The 20,458-nt window shown below is 47.1% G+C and overlaps 1 protein-coding gene across 1 annotated transcript; it reads left to right on the forward strand.

The window, feature by feature from the left end:
• The first annotated feature begins 19,806 nt into the window (after positions 1 to 19,806).
• LOC103716126 (glycine-rich protein 5-like) lies at positions 19,807 to 20,196 on the forward strand. Its single transcript, XM_008804000.1, has one exon. The coding sequence runs from the start codon at positions 19,807 to 19,809 to the stop codon at positions 20,194 to 20,196; it is 390 nt and encodes a 129-aa protein (XP_008802222.1).
• Positions 20,197 to 20,458: the final 262 nt, after the last annotated feature.

Consider the following 20,458-nt stretch of genomic DNA (forward strand, 5'->3'; position numbering starts at 1 on the left):
AACCTGGAGGTTGTTCTACATATACTTCCTCCTCAATAAAACCATTTAAGAATGCACTCTTCACATCCATTTGATATAATTTGAAATCCATGAAACATGCAAATGCTAGAAGTAATCTAATAGCCTCTAATCTAGCTACAGGAGCAAATGTCTCATCAAAATCTATTCCTTCTTCTTGATTGTATCCCTTAGCTACAAGTCTAGCCTTATTTCTTATAACTAATCCATTTTCATCTAATTTATTTCTAAATATCCATTTTGTTCCAATTACTGAATTATGCTTTGGTCTTTCAGTTAATGTCCATACATTACTTCTTTTGAATTGATTTAATTCTTCTTGCATGGCATTTATCCAGTTAGTATCTTTTTCAGCTTCTTCATAAGTCTTAGGTTCTAATTGTGAAACGAAAGCAAGATAATCATTTAAATTCCTAAGAGATGATCGAGTTCTTACCCCTTGAGATGGATCACCAATGATTAAGTCTTTAGGATGTCCATATGCATACCTCCATTCCTTTGGCAAGTTTTGGGATTGTGGTGGCACGCTATCATCTCCCTTATCTTGATTTGGCACGTCATCAATATTCAACTTTTCAAAGTCGATAATTCCTGTATCATCATCAACAATATTTTCTTTCCTAGCAGACTCACTATCAGACTCATCAAATATAATATTGACTGACTCTTCCACTACTAAGGTTCTTTTATTGAATACTCTGTATGCCCTGCTAGATGTGGAGTATCCTAAGAGGATACCTTCATCTGACTTGGCATCAAATTTACTTAGATCCTCCTTGCCATTGTTTAAGATGAAACATCTACATCCAAAAACTTTAAGATATTTAGCAGTTGGTTTCTTATTCTTCCAGAGTTCATAAGGAGTTTTCTTGGTTATAGGTCATATTAAAACTCGATTTAGAATATGGCAAGCAGTGTTTAGAGCTTCAGCCCAAAAGTACTTTGGAAGATTTGACTCACACAACATTGTGCGTGCCATTTCTGCCAATGTCCTATTTTTCCTTTCAACAACCCCATTTTGTTGAGGCGTTCTAGGTGCTGAAAATTGATGTGATATTCCATTTTTAGTGCAAAATTCTTCAAAGTGTTGATTTTCAAATTCCGTACCATGATCACTTCGAATTGCTACTAAGGTGAGTTTCTTTTCATTTATGATATTATTATATAGTTTCAAAAATTCTGAAAATGCTTCATTCTTATGTGCCAAAAATGAAACCCATGTATACCTTGAAAAATCATCAACAATAACTAGTCGATATTTCTTCCCTCTTAGACTTGTAGTTCTAGTAGGTTCAAATAAATCCATGTGTATGAGTTCAAATGGTCTAGTTGTTGATACTACATTCTTCGATTTGAAAGATGATTTAGTTTGTTTTTCCAATGAACATGGTCCACATATTTTGTCCTTTTCAAAGATCAATTTTGGCACATCTTTTATTAATTCCTTCTTAACTAGTTTTGATATTAATTCCATACTAGCATGTCCTAATCTTCGATGCCAAAGCCAACTAGTTTCATTTTTCTTTTCTTCATTAGTAATTAAGCATAAACCATTTTTCTTGCCTAACTCATGAAGATCTACTAAGTAAATATTTCTTTGTCTTTGTCCTACAAGTACAATGCTATTATCTTTAGGATTAGTAATTATGCATACAGATGCTTCAAATGTAACTTTAAACCCTTTATCACAAAATTGACTTATACTAAGAAGGTTATGTTTCAAACCCTTAACTAATATGACATTTTCTATAAAAATAGATGGAGCAATGAAAATTTTACCCTTTCCAATGATATGCCCTTTACCATTGTCTCCATAGGTTACTACTCCACCTTTCTTTGATTCCAAGATGACAAATTGATCTACGTCACCGGTCATGTGTCTTGAACAGCCGCTATCTAGATACCATCGTTTTTCCACTTTATCAGCTGTAAGACACACCTGCAATCAAGATCAAGAAGAAACTTTAGGTACCCAAACTAAGTTGGGTCCTTTAGGGTTAGTACTCCATGTTCCTTTTGGAACCCAAACTTTCTTGAATTTAATCTTTTGATTATAACTTGATTTGTTTTGACTGGACTTTCTAAAGTTACATTCATATGCTCTATGTCCTAACTTATTGCAGCAATAACAAGTAATATTTTCACTTTTAGCTTTTACAAAAATGTTCTTTAAGAATTTTTGTTTCTTATTTGTTCTATATCCTAAACCAGCCTTATCATATACAGCTTTTTGGCTATCAAGAATCATATTTAATTTAGTAGAACTAAGTGTAAATTTATCTACCAAGAATTTATATTTTTCAGCATCTTCTTTTAGCTTGATATTTTCAGCAATTAGATCCTTGGTTTCATTTGTAAGTTTCCTACTCAAAGTTTCACAGGTATGAGACAGTTTTAACTTGTCCTTAATAAGAGATTGATTTTCTTCTTTTAGAACTTTATTTCTTTTAATTAGTTTCTTATGTTCTTCCATGAGTTCTAAGAATGCATCATGTAATTCATCAACAGTAAAATCACAGTCAAGTTCAGAATCTACCTCATCGTCATTGGCCATATGACACATTTGGGCCTTCTCTTGATGATCTTCCTCCTCCGAACTTGATTCCTCACTTTCACTCCATTCAGCCATGAAATTCTTCTTTTTCAACTTTCTTGCCATCCACTTCAAATCTGGGCAATCTATCTTATAATGCCCGGGTTTGTTACACTCATAGCAAATGGGAGTTTCTTTTTCCTTTTCTTTGTCCTTACCCTTTTCTTTGCTTGATTTACCTTTAAGGAAGGGTTTCTTTTTATGGAACCTATTCTTACCTCTCATAAATTTTCTGAATTTTCTCCCAAGCACAGTCATCCCTTCTTCATCGATTTCTTCATCATCATCTGAATCTTCTGATTCAGTTAGTTGTTTAGGGGTGGTTGTCTTTAGGGCAATGGGCTTTCTTCTCTTGATCTCATCTTCTAAATTTTGCCTCATTGTCAACTCATGGGTCATGAGTGATCCTAGAAGCTCCTCTAACTGCAGTGTGTTGAGGTCCTTTGCTTCTTGAATAGTGGTTACCTTGGCCTCCCAATTCCTTGGTAGAGACCTGGAATTTTTCACACCAAATCAGAGTTAGAGTAAGACTTTCCTAAACTCTTAAGCCCATTTATAATGTCAGTAAAATGAGTAAACATATCAGTTATGGACTCAGTAGATTCCATTTTAAACAATTCATACTTGTGTACTAATATGTTTATCTTTGACTCCTTAACTTGATTGGTCCCTTCATGTGTGACCTCAAGTCTGTCCCAAATTTCTTTGGCAGTAGTGCAAGTAGATATTCTATTAAATTCATTTACATCTAATGAGCAGTAAAGTACATTTATAGCTTTTGCATTTAACTGTGCTAATCTTCTATCACTTTCATTCCAATCCATTTCTGGTTTGGGTATGATAGTGCCCTCTATGTTAAGTGTGGGTGTGTGAGGTCCTCTAGTGATGATTTGCCATAGTTCATAGTCTGAAGCTTGAATAAATATCCTCATTCTAGCTTTCCAATATGTGTAGTTTGTGCCATTAAATAGAGGTGGTCTATTTGTGGATTGCCCCTCACTCATAGAACATCCCACTTGGGTTGTCATGATCTTTAACTCTTGATTGTGAGATCAATGAGTACTATTAGAGCACCTTGCTCTGATACCACTTATTGCCCAAGGTGACAAGCCAAGAGGGGGGGGGGGTGAATTGGTTTCTTTTAAATTTAAACTATCTTACTCAAGTCAAATGGATGGTTAGTAAGCTAAAGCAAATCACAACACAAACAACACAAAGTATAGTGGTTCGGTGCTCTCCTTAGCACCTACGTCCACTCCCCAAGCGACCCCTTGGGAATTCACTATAATCTCGCGGATTACAGTTGGATTGTTTTCCGGGCTCACAATCCAAAAATCTTTGTTGGTTTTACGGGCTCACCAACGAACCTTTACACTTTGGTTTTCCGGGTTCACCAAAAACCTTTGTTGGTTTTACGGGCTCACCAACGAACCTTTACAATTGGTTTTCCGGGTTCACCAATCAACCTACTCCGTTGGTTTTCCGGGCTCACTAACCAACCTTTACAAGTTGTTTAACAAATAAAGAAAGAAGATTTAAACTCCTAAATGAGCAAATGAAACAATATAAACTACAAAGAAGAGTATAGAAAATATTTATCGCTTTGAAGTGGCTTCTCTCTTCTTTGTCAAGGATGCTTCACTCTACAAGGGAGGATGGAGCTCTTGATGACTCTTTGAATCTGCTCAACCCCTTTCTTTGATTCTTGAATGAAGCACTTGGATGAAGAAGATTAGGGCACTTTTGTTTTCTTGTGTACTCTTTGATATTCCTTTCAAAAGTTGTTCTATCTGATGAATAGTGCCACTTTAAATAGTCTCCTACATCCATTGGACAAGCCCCAATGGTTAGAATTCAAAAACTAGCCGTTACTGACTTTGGAAAGGACAAAAAGTACATCTGCAGAACTAGCCGTTATGCTTCAGCCCGTGTTTGGGTCGGCTCAACCTGTCCTTGGGTCGACCCAACTTTCACTTGGGTCGACTCAAACATTCCTTGGGTCGACCCTCTCAGAAAACACAGAAACTTGAAATTCAGCCTTCCTTCCCTTGGGTCGACCCAACCATTCTTTGGGTCGACTCAAAGTTCACTTGGGTCGACTCAACTTCTTCTTGGGTCGACCCTCTCAGTAATTCCAGAGAACCATTTTCTGTCTTCTTTTCTGTCTTGCCTTTGGGTCGACCCTCTCAGGGTTTGGGTCGACTCAACTACTTCTTGGGTCGACCCTCTCAGTGAATCCAGAGAACCATTGTTCTGTCTTGTTTTGAGGATCTTGATGTTTGGGTCGACTCATGCTTTCCTTGGGTCGACCCAACTCACTGTTCATCTGTGCCATTTTTGCAGAAGTGTGCCAAATGATTTCTTGATGTGCCGGGGTCGACCCAATCATCCTTTGGGTCGACTCAATCCACACTTTGCTGCATCTCAAGGTTAGATTCATTCAAATAAACAATGAAATGTATCTATATCAATTTATACAAATATCCTGAGAGTAATAGTCTTATAAATGAAGTATCAATTTAACTTATAACATACTCTAGATATAATTGCTTGTTAATCATCAAAATAACACTATCATCCTCATCCTCTTGCAGCATATTCATGAAGTCGACGCCCTGGTGTTTATTGCCCAAGGGTGTCAGGAGGAGACTTGGCGACTCAGCCGGCAGTTGGAGCCGGCCAAGAAGAGGGTCGCCGAGCTAGAGGCCGCGCTGGCCGAGGCCAAAGCGCGAAGGGAAGCGACGGAGGCTGGGCGGCTGGCCGTCGTCGAAGAGCTCGAGGAGGAAAGGGCCGCTCATTCTCTCGCCAAGTCGGCCCTGCGCGCTTCAGAGGCGCGTCTGGCGGAGGCTCAGTCCGAGGTTGCAGGCCTCAAATACGAGGGCGTGGTCTTGCGCCTGAAGGTCGAGTAGCTTGAGGCCCAGGAGAGGAGGGTGCTCGAGCGAGCCGAGCATGCCGTGGACTTCTTCAAGGACTCGGACGAATTCCGCGACATGCTAGAGGAGGAAACCGTGGATAGGTTCCTCCGCGGCTTCGAGAACTTCCGGAGGCAGATGGCTCGGTTCTGCCCCCAGCTCGATCTCTCCATGATTCGTCCGAGGATGAGGTTGGGCTGCGACTCCGACGACGACGTTCCTGATGCCCTCGCGCCCAAGGAGGAGTCTACCGAGGCTGAGGCGGACACAGCCGCGCTGGCGGTGATGGAGGCTCCCCCTCACGGAATTACCGAGGACGCTCCTGAGGTGCCCACCGAGGTCCCCGCCACAAACCCCGAGCCCGTGTCCGCCGAAGGCCCCCAGGTCATCGCCATAGATGACCCCGAGGGCGACGCCGACGCTGCTGCCGCCTCTTAGGACGTAGACTTTTTTCTTCCCTTTACTGTAAATGAGGTCGGCCTTCAAAATTGTTGATCGGCCGACCTCTAATTTTGTACTTAGCCTTCCGGCGCTTTATTAATGAAAAGATTTCCTTTCGTGATTCTGCGCCTATTCTTTCCTTTTACTTTCTTCAGTTGTGAGCGAGGCCGGTACTTCAACTTATTATTTTACCGATCCTCGACTTTGTATCCTAGCCTTTGGGCGGCTCATCAATGAATACACGTTTCTCAGCTGTATTTTGCTTTTCTTTCTCTTAACTTGTTTTCCAACAAATTTCACCAAGTCTTGGAGCTCGGATTTGAGCGTCCGACAAGTTTTGGAGCCCAGATTTAGAGCTCGCAAAGGTTGCCGGGTTTGGTTTTCGGATTCTTGAGGCACCAAGCTCGGGCCCCGGACCCCGAGAGGGGCCTTGTCAGACTCGCATAGGTCGCTATCAGGGGGCCTAGCCGAGCTTTCGGGCTCGGCTCTCGGACCGTAGGTCAATAAAAAGGTTAGCTATCGCCCTCGGACCCCGCCGAGGCTTCAGCGAGCGGGGCCGAAATCTGTAGAGGATACCTCGACCTTCTCGAGCTCGATCAGTATGCTCACGGTCGAGGTCATCTTCATAGGTCAACATTGGGGTTTCTGCGTATGAGGGCCGAATTGGGCCCTGGTGCCTGTGGGTTCACATAAGTTGTCGAGGAGGTTATCGGTAGACGGAGCATGCATGAGGTCAGTAGACTAAACCGACTTGCAGGAGCAATGCGATCTTGGCCAGAATAAGGTCCCGATTTTAATCGGGATGTGGCTAGCAATATGTAGATAAATATAACAAGGCAAACATCAAGTAGGGTGTACCTTTTGTATTTCCAAAATTGCGCTCCTCGTAGCGGAGTGGGCGGCCTTATTTCTTTGCCGACTTTCGGAGTAATTCTTTGACTTTTGGAGAACTCGGGCTTTTCATGGGCCCGATGGCGCCCGCTGAGGTTGAAGGGGTTTGGGAATGCTCCATTAATCTGCGATTCTTTCCGAGGTCGAGAGAGTTTGGGACTCTACGGTCGACCCTCGGGGCATCCCGACCTTGGTCGAGGAATCGTACTTCAGGTCGATGGGTCTGGGAATGCTCTATCGACCTGCGATACTTTCCGAGGTCGAGGAAGTTTGGGACTCTACGGTCGACCCTCGGGGTATCCCGACCTTAGTCGAGGAACCGTGCGTCAGGCCGATGGATCTGGGAACGCTCTATCGACCTGCGACGCTTCCCGAGGTCGAGGGAGTTTGGGACTCTACGGTCGACCCTCGGGGCTGCTGGGGTATGTGGAGACCATTGGTGATGAAGAGAATTGAAGGAGAATCAATTCTGCATAATTCTGTCTGGCGAACTGTCGGAGTCGACTCGAGCTACAGTCAAGTCGACTCGGGAACAGTCGAGTCGACTCGGGAACAGTCGAGTCGACCCAGGAGGAGAAAGGCCAGAAGACCGAGAAAACCATGTTTCTGTCTCGACTGTCAGAGTCGACTCGAGCTACAGTCGAGTCGACTCGAAGCATCGTCGAGTCGACTCGAGCTACAGTCGAGTCGACTCTAGATCGTGCCAGTTTTGTCCAGACGTGCCAGAGTCGACTCGAACCACAGCCGAGTCGACTCGGGCTCGCAAAAAATCGTACGGACGATTTTCTTTTGGTGTTTTTGGTGTCGTTTCGACGGCTATGATCATCAGAAGGTCTTGAGACTATATATAGGACTCATGAGAGCCCTAGGAGGAGAGATATTCAAGGATATTTTTGAGAGAGACTCTTGTTTTGTGCGGCTAGGGTTCTAGAGAAGAAGAGGATTGGGATCCTACTTCTTGTGCAAAGGGAATTCTGTGTGAATCTCTTGTAGAGCGATCGCGTGTGATCGTTCGGGTGTGTGCTATCTCTGTAATCTGTTCATCCTAATTGAGATTTGGAGCGGTGGAGGACGTAGGCTACTTGTAGCCGAACCTCGTTACATCTTTGTGTTTGCTTTGCTATTTTCTTCCTATTTCTTCTTCTTTTGGTTTGATAATCCGCTGCGGTGCTCAAGTGTTTTACCCTATTGATACCACGGGGTAATCTTTTGCCCTTCGTAGCGGAAGCGAAGCGGTGATCCTTGAGTCCGGTGTCGAGGGAGCGAGAGAGTGCTTATCCGTTTGCTTCTCTCTTTGCTTGTCCGACGTTGGTGGTTGTACTGGTGTGAGTGGGTTCCGGTGCGGGTCGCTGCCAACTAGTGGTATCAGAGCTATTGGTATTCTGCAATGGCGGATGAAGGAAAGTTGCGAATTGAGAAGTTCAATGGCACGAACTTCGGATTTTGGAAGATGCAAATAGAGGATTATCTTTACCAGAAGGATCTCTATTTACCTCTTGGAGGTAGAGCGAAGAAACCAGAGAAGATGTCCGATGAAGACTGGGAGGTCCTCGATCGGAAGACGCTCGGCACCATTAGATTGTCACTTGCATCCCAAGTGGCATTCAACATCAAAAACGAGAAGACGATGATGGAGTTGATGGCAACATTGTCGCGGATGTACGAGAAACCCTCAGCATCAAACAAGGTATTTCTCATGAAGAGGTTGTTTAATCTTCGTATGAAAAATGGCGGCAGCGTAGCAGAATACTTCAACGAGTTCAACGGACTCACGGCCCAGTTGGAGTCAGTGGATATTAGTTTTGACGATGAGATTCGGGCATTGCTAATCCTCTCCGGACTGCCTGATAGCTGGGAGGGCCTGGTGATGGCGGTGAGCAACTCTTCGGCGACGGGGAAGTTGATCTTTGATGACGTTGTGGGAGTGCTTCTGAGTGAAGAAGCAAGAAGGAAATCTTCTGGAGCTACGGAGTCGTCTGGAAGTGCACTAAACATCTCTAACCGGGGAAGACAAAAGAAGGACGGTCGATTTTGAAGCGACTCGAAGTCGAGATCCAGCAGGTCTCAAGCACCTCAGAACAAGGGAGCGAAGTGCTGGAACTGCGGGAAGATGGGGCACTTTAGGAGGGACTGCAAATCTCCTAAAGGGAAGTAAGGCGACCACACCGAAGGAGTCAACAAGGATCTGGCAAATCTTGCTGAAAACGGTGACATGGATGCCCTCATTCTATCTTTATCTACCGGTGACGAGTCTTGGGTGATAGACTCAGGCGCGTCTTTCCATGCTACATTCCAACGGAAGCTTCTTGGAGGATATGAGAAGGGAGACTTCGGCAAAGTCTACTTAGGGGATGGAGAGCCTTGCACCATACAAGGAAGGGGAAGCGCGGAAGTGAAGTTGATTTCTGGATCTTCACTTGAGCTTGAGGACGTACGGCACGTGCCTCAACTGCAGAGGAATCTGATTTCTGTTGGACAGTTGGCGAGCCAGGGGTACAAGACTATTTTCACAGCTGATCAGTGGAAGATATCCAGGGGTTCGTTGATGGTGGCTAGTGGCAAGAAGGTTGGGACACTTTATATCGCCAACGGCACGGAAAACTCTATTGGAGTTGCTGCAGCAGATGTGGACGCCAAGTTATGGCATTGCAGACTTGGGCACATGAGTTATCAGGGACTGGAGGTGATGCACCAGTTGGGAAAGCTGTAGGGTCTCAGGAGTGTTGAGATGGACTTCTGTGAGGATTGTATTCTCGGAAAGCAGAAGCGTGTTTCATTCAACAAAGAAGGTAAACCTCGGAAGCAAGAAAAGCTAGATCTCGTGCACACGGATGTGTGGGGGCCTGCACCGGTTTCTTCCATTGGTGGATCTCAGTACTATGTTACTTTTATTGATGATGCTACCAGGAAGCTTTGGGTGTTCTTCTTGAAGCACAAGTCAGAGGTATTTGGGGTCTTCAGGAGATGGCAGGCAATGGTAGAACTCGAGACAGGAAGGAGGTTAAAATGCCTGAGATCAGACAACGGTGGTGAGTATTGTAGCAGAGAGTTTGAGGACTACTGTGCAGAGGCTGGGATCGTCAGGCAGAGGACAGTTCCAGGGACACCACAACAAAATGGAGTTGCTGAAAGGATGAACAGAACAATTAATGAGCGTGCCAGGAGTATGAGGATACATGCTGGATTGCCACCGCAGTTTTGGGCAGAAGCAGTTAACACTGCTGCCTACTTGATCAACAGAGGGCCATCACTTGAATTTGGAATTCCTGAGGAAGCATGGACAGCGAAGAAGATTGATTTGGCGCACTTACGAGTATTCGGTTGTACCAGTTATATCCATGTTGATTCCAATCAAAGAAGCAAATTAGACGCCAAATCAAAGAAGTGCATTTTCGTTGGATACGGAGGTCAACAGTTTGGGTATCGTTTTTGGGATCCCGAACACAGGAAGATCATTCGTAGTAATGATGTGGTATTTAATGAGAAAATGCAGCAGAGCACTGAATCAGAAACAAAACCTGTTGAGCCGTGTTTTGTGGATCCTAAAGAGGAGTCTACAAATTCTGGTCAGAAGACTCAGTCAGAGCAAGAACCTGAAGTATTGGCACCCTCTCCACAACTAAGAAGGTCCACTCGTAGTACTCATGGGAAGCCTCCTCAAAGGTATGATAGGACTCTTAGTTATTTGCTGCTCACAGATAATGGCGAACCTGAATGCTTCACGGAGGCATTGGAGGTTGATACCAGGAAGGAGTGGGAGTTGGCCATGGATGATGAGATGGAGTCATTGGAGCAGAATCAAACGTGGGATTTGGTGGATCTGCCCAAGGGGAAGAAAGCACTGTCAAACAAATGGGTTTACAGGCTGAAGGAAGAGCAGAATGGGAAGAAACGGTACAAGGCCAGGCTGGTTGTAAAAGGATTTCAGCAGAGAGCAGGTATCGACTTCACGGAGATCTTTTCTCCTGTAGTCAAGATGAGTTCTATTCGGGCGGTGCTGAGCATGGTGGCAGTAGAGAATCTTCACTTAGAGCAGCTTGATGTGAAGACGGCTTTTCTTCACGGAGATCTCGATGAGGAGATATATATGCAGCAGCCGGAGGGATACATTGCAGCTGGCACGGGTGACTTGGTTTGCAAATTGAAGAAAAGCCTCTATGGTTTGAAACAGGCGCCCAGGCAATGGTATCTCAAGTTCGATAGTTACATGCTTGAGATAGGATACAGGAGATGTCAGGAGGATCACTGTTGCTACTTCCGGGACTTCGGTACATCTTATATTATCTTGCTATTATATGTTGATGACATGTTAGTTGCAGGAGCTAGCATGCATGAGATTGCAAAATTGAAGCTGAAGCTGTCAAGAAAATTTGCAATGAAGGATCTAGGAGCAGCGAAACAGATCCTTGGGATGCGGATCAGCAGAGATAGGTCTAAACATATCCTTAGACTATCTCAGGCGGAGTACATCAGCCGAGTACTCAAGAGATTCTGCATGGAGGGTGCCAAACCTGTTGGCACACCACTAGGTGCCCACTTAAAGCTTTCAAAAGGACAAAGTCCGAAGACGCGGGTGGAGGAGCTCAATATGTCAAAAATCCCGTATGCATCGGCGGTGGGGAGCTTGATGTACGCTATGGTCTGTACGAGACCTGACATTGCTCAAGCAGTGGGAGTTGTGAGTCGCTTTATGAGCTGCCCAGGCTTGGAGCATTGGCGTGCGGTCAAATGGATACTGAGGTATCTGAGAGGCACGGAGCACATATCAATGTGCTATGGAGGTTCTGAGATCCGGTTACAGGGCTTTGTGGACTCAGACATGGCAGGGGACTTGGATGGCAGGAGGAGCACGACAGGGTACTTGTTCACCCTGGGCAGTGGAGCCGTCAGTTGGATTTCCAGGTTGCAACCAGTTGTTGCATTGTCGACTAGGGAGGCGGAGTATGTGGCAGCCACAGAGGCATGCAAGGAACTAATATGGCTTCAGGGCTTGATGAAGGAGCTTGGGAAGGAGCAGAAGGATTGCATGTTATATTCAGATAGTCAAAGTGCAATTCATCTGGCAAAAAATTCAGCTTTCCATTCAAGGACGAAGCATATTGACATACGGTACCACTTTGTGAGGTCATTGCTCGAGCAGGGACTCGTCAAGTTGGAGAAGATTCATACAAGTCAGAATCCTGCAGATATGTTGACGAAGGTCGTCACGGTGGAGAAGCTGAGGAGTTGTTCAGCTTCTGCTGGTCTTCATGCTTGAAGACGTTGAGGAGGCATCGTACCTATCTCACTAGGATGATTCAGTTTCAGTGGGAGCACAGAGGAGAGCCAAGTAACAAGAGGATATACCCAAGGTCTCCAAGTGGGAGATTGTTGGGGTATGTGGAGACCATTGGTGATGAAGAGAATTGAAGGAGAATCAATTCTGCATAATTCTGTCTGGCGAACTGTCGGAGTCGACTCGAGCTACAGTCGAGTCGACTCGGGAACAGTCGAGTCGACTCGGGAACAGTCGAGCCGACCCGGAAGGAGAAAGGCCAGAAGACCGAGAAAACCATGTTTCTATCTCGACTGTCAGAGTCGACTCGAGCTACAGTCGAGTCGACTCGAAGCATCGTCGAGTCGACTCGAGCTACAGTCGAGTCGACTCTAGATCGTGCCAGTTTTGTCCAGACGTGCCAGAGTCGACTCGAACCACATCCGAGTCGACTCGGGCTCGCGAAAAATCGTACGGACGATTTTCTTTTGGTGTTTTTGGTGGCGTTTCGACGGCTATGATCATCTGAAGGTCTTGAGACTATATATAGGACTCATGAGAGCCCTAGGAGGAGAGATATTCAAGGATATTTTTGAGAGAGACTCTTGTTTTGTGCGGCTAGGGTTCTAGAGAAGAAGAGGATTGGGATCCTACTTCTTGTGCAAAGGAAATTCTGTGTGAATCTCTTGTAGAGCGATCGCGTGTGATCGTTCGGGTGTGTGCTATCTCTGTAATCTGTTCATCCTAATTGAGATTTGGAGCGGTGGAGGACGTAGGCTACTTGTAGCCGAACCTCGTTACATCTTTGTGTTTGCTTTGCTATTTTCTTCCTATTTCTTCTTCTTTTGGTTTGATAATCCGCTACGGTGCTCAAGTGTTTTACCCTATTGATACCACGGGGTAATCTTTTGCCCTTCGTAGCGGAAGCGAAGCGGTGATCCTTGAGTCCGGTGTCGAGGGAGCGAGAGAGTGCTTATCCGTTTGCTTCTCTCTTTGCTTGTCCGACGTTGGTGGTTGTACCGGTGTGAGTGGGTTCCGGTGCGGGTTGAGGAACCGTGCGTCAGGTCGATGGGTCTGGGAACGCTCTATCGACCTGCAACGCTTTCCGAGGTCGAGGGAGTTTGGGACTCTACGGTCGACCCTCGGGGCATCCCGACCTTAGTCGAGGAACCGTGCGTCAGGTCGATGGGTCTGGGAACGCTCTATCGACCTGCGACGCTTTCCGAGGTCGAGAAAGTTTGGAACTCTACGGTCGATCCTCGGGGCATCCCGACTTTAGTCGAGGAATCGTACGTCAGGTCGATGGGTCTGGGAACGCTCTATCGACCTGCGACGCTTTTCGAGGTCGAGGGAGTTTGGGACTCTACGGTCGGGCCTTGAGGCATCCCGATCTTAATCGAGGAATCTGAGGATGACAAATGACCCGACGTTAGAAGAAATAATCATAATTATTGGAATGGACGAATCATTTGTAAAAAGGAGACTGAGTCCATGTTCCTGATTGTCTTGAACCCCTAGGGGTTTCATTGGTAGTACATTCGTAGATTCTCGGAGTTCCAGCTTCGCGAAATTGGAGTCCCTTCGAGGGATTTCAATTTGTATGCTCCGGATCGTTGTACTCTGGCGATTTGATATGGCCCTTCCCAATTTGGGGCGAGCTTTCCCTGCTCAGTTGGCTGAGAAGCCTCGGCTCTCCTGAGGACGAGGTCCCCTACTTTGAAGAGCTTGGGCTTGGCTCTGGAGTTGTAGTATTGGGCCGTTTTCTGTTGGTATCTTGCCATACAGACCCGGGCGACCTCTCGTGTCTTTTCAACGAGATCCAGATTACCCCTGAGTCGGAAAGAGTTGGAGTCGGGGTCGTAGTGCTCCACCCTTGAAGAAGGGAGGCCGATTTCCAGCGGGATGACAGCCTCTGTGCCATATGATAGGTTGAAGGGGGTCTCTCCTGTGGGCAATCGAAACATAGTCCGGTATGCCCAGAGGACGTTGTACAAGTCCTCGACCCACTGTCCTTTGGATCGATCAAGCCTAGCCTTGAGTCCCTGCAAAATGGTACGGTTAGTTACCTCCGTTTTCCCGTTTGTCTGGAGATGGGCGACCGAGGTGAAGCGGTGATCGATGCCGAGCTCGGAGCAAAATTCTCTGAAGTGGACGTTGTCGAATTGTCGGCCATTGTCAGATATAAGGATTCGGAGGAGTCCGAATCTGCAGATTATGGACTTCCACACGAAGTTCCGCATCTTTTGCTCGGTGATCTGGGCTACAGGTTCAGCTTCAACCCATTTGGTGAAGTAGTCGATGGAGACGACCAGAAATTTTCTTTGCCCGGTGGCCAGAGAAAAGGGCCCCAGAATGTCGATCCCCCACTGGGCAAACGGCCAGGGGGCGATGATTGAAGTTAGCAGGGCCGAAGGTCGGCGTTGGATGTTGGCATTCCGTTGGCACCGGTCGCACTTCCGAACGAAGTCCGTCGCATCCTTCTGGAGCGTGGGCCAGTAATATCCTTGCCGCAGGATCTTATGGGCTAACGCCCGACCTCCCAGATGGTTTCCGCAAATTCCTTCATGGACTTCTCGGAAGGCGTAGTCCGCCTCAGAGGGGCGGAGACATCTGAGAAGAGGGGAAGTGAATGATCGACGATAGAGCTTGTTTTCATATAGGACATACCGGGAAGCTTGGCGCTTGATCCGGCGAGCCTCTGTCTCATCATGGGGGAGGGTTCCGTCCTAGAGATAGCGGACGAACCCGTCGATCCAGCTCGGCTCGAAGTCGATGCACATGGTGGGTTCGGGTTCCTCCGTGCTGGGTGTCTGAAGATACTCGAGCGTTGTCTCCTTGGAAAGCTCGCTCATGCGGGAGGTCGCCAGTTTGGACAACTGGTCTGCCCTGAGATTCTCCGCTCTGGAAATGTACTGGATGCTGAAAGAGCCCAAGGCAGACGTGAGCTCCCGCACTTTTTGGAGATATTTTTGCATTGATGGCTCTCTTGCTTCAAAGTCTCCCTGGATCTGGCTCACTATCAGCTGGGAATCGCTGAAGGCCTTCAGGTCTTCCACTTTCAGTTCCTTCGCCAATTTAAGCCCAGCAATGAGAGCCTCATACTCTGCCTCGTTGTTTGAGGCCGGGAATTCGAGGCGCAAGGCTTGTTCGGCCACCACTCCGTCCGGGCTGGTGAGGATGAGTCCAGCTCTGCTACCCCCCGAAGTTGAGGACCCATCCGAATATAGGACCCATGGTAGCCCCATTTTTTGGTAGGCGTGGTAGTACAAAATGTTGGCTGAACTTCCATTGTCAACTAGGACACGTTTTACATCAAACTTATTTACAATCATGGAGATGACCACAGCGTCATCGTGAGGGTTCTCAACTCCTTCCAAGTCCTCGTCCGAGAACGAAATGACTTCAGCAGTACGCGGGCGCTTCGGGGAGACTCCTCGGGCTGACCTTCCTGCCGAGGCTCCTCCAATTACATTGATGGTGCCGGCGATAGGCCTGTTGTCGTCCGGATTTTCGGGCGGTGTGGCGTTTTCCGCTGGCCTCCTTTCCTCACATCGGTTTCTTACGAACCGATTGAGTACTCCACGGCGGATAAGCGCCTCTATCTCGTCTCGGAGCTGAAAGCAATCCTCCGTGTCGTGCCCGCGATCTCGGTGGAAGCGGCAGTACTTTCTGGGATTGCGGGGAACTCCTGTATCCCGCATAGGAGGCGGAGGTCGGAAAAAATCCCGACCTTCGATTTCCATCAAAATCTCGGCCCGGGGAGCATTGACAGGTGTGTAATTCTCGTACCTCCCTAGGTACGTCCGAGGCCATGGTGGGGACCTTGGTCGAGGTGGGGTCCTCCGTTGCGGTTGTCCCCACTGCCGAGGCGGGCTCCTCAGTCGGAGGAGGTTCTTCTCTCGACGGGGGGATCGGCTTCTTTGTCAGCCGCGCTCCTCGCGGCGTTTCTTCTGCTTTCTTGAGGCGGGCTCGACCGCACCCCGCCTGGAGGCGATTGCCTCCTCGGCCTTTGCATACTTCCGAGCTCGGGCCAGCATCTCGGTGAAGTCGGCAGGGAAGCTCTTCTCGATAGAGAAGAGGAATCGATAAGAGCGAACCCCAGTCTTCAGAGCCGACATGGCTATTGACTGGTCCAGCTCGCGAACTTCTCACGTGGCGGCGGTAAACCAGTCTAGATACTCCTTGAGGGATTCCCCCTCCTTCTGCTTGACATCCAGGAAGGAATCCGACGTCCGCCGTTGGCGTCGGCTGGCAGCAAAATTAGTGGCAAACTGCCTGCCGAGTTGCTCGAAGGAAGATACCGTGTTCGGCTTTAGCCCAGAGAACCAAAGCCGAGCCGTCCCTCGGAGAGTCGCCGGGAAGGCCTTACAAAGTACAGCCTCCGAGGATCCTTGTAGGGCCATGAGAGCTCGGTAACTCTCCAAGTGGTCGAGGGAGTCGGTAATTCCGCTGTAGGGCTCCACTTGAGGCATCTTAAACCTCGCGGGGACCGGCTCATCCTCGATCTAGCCGGAGAAGGGGGACTTGGTGGTGAATTCAAAATTCCCCTCCTGTCTTGCCCTCTTGCTGTGGAGCGCTTCGATCTGGCGCTCCAAATGTTCGACTTTCCTGTCGAGCTCCCCAACCCGTGGAATCACCACCGTGGTTTGCTCCGGCTCACGGTGGTCAGGGGCTGATTCGGCTTCAGAGGGTTGGGGTCTTCTGTTGAGACCTTCCCCCGGCAGCTCTCCCTGGGGGGAGGCCCGCCCTTCGTTGTTGGCCCTGGAGGAGCCGTGAAGATTCTGGACTGGGAGAATCGGGCCATTGGGAGGAAACTCCGGCAAGACCTGGGCCTGCGGGGGAAGCGTTGGTAAGGCCTCCTCGCGCCGCAGGCCTTGAATGGCAGCGGCCAGGGCCTGAACTTGCTGCACGAGAGCATTGAATTGCTCTGGCTGGACCCGGGGATCCGGATCAGCCGGAGTAGGCGACTTCTGGACGGAGTGTCCAGGACTCTATGGGGGACGCCGGGAGATATTGGAGGCTCCCTTACTTCTCAACTTCATGATCGCGACTCGGGCCCTTCCTCTAGCGCCAACTGTTGCTGGAAATTGGACCCGGAGGCAATCGTCGGTCGAGGAGAGGGAGCGGCGGTGGACACAGGAGAGTGGCGGTCCGTCGGCGGGCGGCGTCCTCCGTCAGGGTGCCTGCAGAAAAGCCGGTGGCCGGGTTTTCCGGCGCTGGCCCTCCGATGCTTAAGTCAGAAGGAGGCTATCTGTGTTCAAAGGAGAAAGAGGAGAACGATATTTTTTGAGTTTTTTGTCCTTCCCTCCCTTTTGAGAAGCAAGGGTTTCCTTTTATAGAGGAGTCGGTTTACCTGTGATGTGACGGGGCGAGGCCGTCGTACGGCTCGGCATGTTGCTTGGACTGACAAACGATCGGGTGAATCATTGCATTGGTGTCGGAGGTGAGGCCGAGATCAGAGGCTTATCACAGTTGATTGGACTCCGCTGAGCTGATTTGCCATGGAGAGTCGTAGGTCCGTAGATAATAGGAGCCATGCGTATTAATTGTTGAGTAAGCCGGAGGTGCGCATTAATAGTTGAGTAGGCCGGAGAGTCGCATTAATTGTTGAGTAAACTGGGGGTTTGCAGAGGTCATGCGCAATAAATGCTGGGGCAGTGGCAGGATATGGCCCTCGGCCGGACTTTGGAGGGGTTCGGCCATAGTAGGTGGTCGACAAGGACAGACCTTTGGGGTCGGAAATTCTCTAGGTCGGACGTTTCGAGGTCGGACGTTCTGAGGTCGGACGTTCAGAGGTCGGACGCCAACCTCAGTCGTCCAAGTTCGGTAGCTATGCGGCCTTTTGGAGGTGGGGTTACTATATTGCTTGGGGGAAAACTGTATTCCCCCAACAGTAGGGATGGCATCCTTGACGACGGGCTTCTGGGCTTCGATGAAGCACTAAAGTATCGCGACGCATCTTCACTGTCGTCAAAGGAGAAGTTGATCCGCGGGAGCTTGATGAATTGGACGGCGGTTGTGTGAGAACCCGTATGGACATATATTTAGTCCTATACCGATTATTCGCTAGATAAATTTTAGATATTTATATAGAATTAAAGAACCCAAATAATACCTTCTAGCTAGTTATTTTAGACGAAATCCTCGATTGTTACAAATGGTATTAAAGCGAATTTGGCACATAACCTAAGTAGACTAGGAAACACTGTGGCATGGATTTATTGGGGCTGACCATAGGCCGATCATAATGCTTATAATTAGATTTGAACAGATTTGAACTCTTACCCTAACAAGGAAGTCAGGATTTAGACGAGGAATCTAAGTAGATCTTGGATACTTACACATTTCAAGTGACCCACTCCCGGAATTGGTAAGAACACCAGCCTTGTTGCCTTAGCCATCAATCCTTGTTTCACTTGAGCTTGCTTGAGAGTGCTAGTGCAAAAAGAGAGGCTGACGGGGAGTGGGGAGGATCCCAATTCTTTCTTAATAAGAGAATGGGGCAAAAGAAACAAAAAATAAATTAATATTTTTGATGTTTTAGATTTGTATTTTTTGCTTTCCAGCAGGATACATGGTGAAACCATGATTGCATATTAACAAACGAATAAATTAAAAGTGTTATAAAAGTTGCAAAAAAATAAGGATAAAGAGATGAAAAATCAATTCAGATCATATGGATGTATAACTAATATTTGATGTGGATCGTGCAAAGAAAGATATTTTAATTTATATTGATGGTCGTAAGAAAAGAAAAAAAAAATAAATTAATATAGATGGAGATTGTGAGGAAGAAAATGAAGAAACTTGGAATAACATCACATATTCTACCAAAAAATTGAGTATTAACAAAGCCGATCTTAACTAGTTGACAGAAAGCTAAATAATTGTGATTATGATTGTTATATCTACGTTATTTATATATTAATATCTCCCATTTGTACTAGCCAAGCTTGTGCAAGGTAAGCCAAGCTTTAGCTCAGCTTCTTTCTTAACCAAGCCAACTAAATTCGAGCCTCGGGCTAGCTCATGAACAGCTTGCTCGTTCGCAGCCTCTGGTTCAAACTACTGGCCCGCTTTGAATTTAAACTATATTGTAGCTCAAGCTGCTAATAGGCCAAGTTGTGCGCCAAATTATATGATAATTTGGAGTGGATACTAGGCCTTGGGTGTTGGTGTGAATAAGTTAGGCACAATCGAACATTTGAATTTAAGAAGTCGAGCTAATTTTGAAGCGAAGCAGATCAAATTAAAGTTGGCTCTTCACCTACCGAGCCCACCAATCCTTCCTATGCGAACTAATTCCGAGCTGGCCCATGGATCTCTCACCATGGACCCAGATCCACCCAATCCATAATGGTTGGCTCGTGCCAAGTGGTCTGCCACAAGTTGTGAAGCGGGACCCTCTCCACGTCGTTCCAACTTGATACATTTGTTTAGCCTCCCGTTTTAGACTTGGCCAACGCCTCCATGGAAGACTTTATTTTTGTTGATTGAAACTCAACGGTAGACTTTGACGATCAAACAACGACCTGATCACAAGCATCCATGAAGTTCCAAAGAAATCATCATGAAGACTTCCTAGCCAATACAATTTTAAAATATATTTTGAAGATCAAGACCATGACTATATATATATATATATATATATATATATATATGCCCTTAGTTTGGCAAACAATTGAAAGAACGAGAAGATGGCTAGGATGCTAAGCATGTCGGATGGCAATGACCGTGGAAGCAATTCTCTGTCTTCTCCATTCTCGGGAATACCTTCCATGCTTTTCGTGGCTGCCGCGGTAATCTCTATCATGGCTATGGTCGTCTTCAATTGTGGCCGGCGCCCAAAGAGGCCTAAGCCAAGCAACAACGTCGTGTATTATGGTAGCGGGGGCGTTCCAAGAACAGGAGGCACCAGCAGTGGTGTTCAAACAAAGAGAAGTAGTGCAGGAGTCGGGCTTGCTGTTGGTGCCGCCGTTGCTGTCCTAGCCGCTGTTAGCGGCGGCGGCGGCGGTGCTAGTGGTGGAGGTTGTGGCGGTGGTGGCGGTGGCGGCGGCGGCGGCGGCGGTTGCGGTGGTGGTGGTTAGGTTCAACTTTAGAGCGTTTGATTTGTTATATAATAAGGTGTATATTTCTTGCTCGTTAATTAATTTCTATGGCTTTGCATGAAAGATCAGCCGCAGGTTCCTAAGCCTGCCTCAATATGCAAATATTGGCGGCCTTCTCTATGGAGTGTAACCGTCGAGGTTTCCCCCGAGGCACCACATAATTACACGGTTTTAAGCTGAGATGATATTGCCACAGACTATGTACTTAATATTTTAATAGAATCCTGGTGGTGAAGCCTCC

Source organism: Phoenix dactylifera, chromosome 1 (assembly GCF_009389715.1).
Source record: "Phoenix dactylifera cultivar Barhee BC4 chromosome 1, palm_55x_up_171113_PBpolish2nd_filt_p, whole genome shotgun sequence".
NCBI classification, from domain to species: domain Eukaryota; kingdom Viridiplantae; phylum Streptophyta; class Magnoliopsida; order Arecales; family Arecaceae; genus Phoenix; species Phoenix dactylifera.

Bases quoted from the DNA above. Each gene is read 5' to 3' on its own strand.
- LOC103716126 (XM_008804000.1), top strand. From the start codon at position 19,807: ATGGCTAGGATGCTAAGCATGTCGGATGGCAATGACCGTGGAAGCAAT.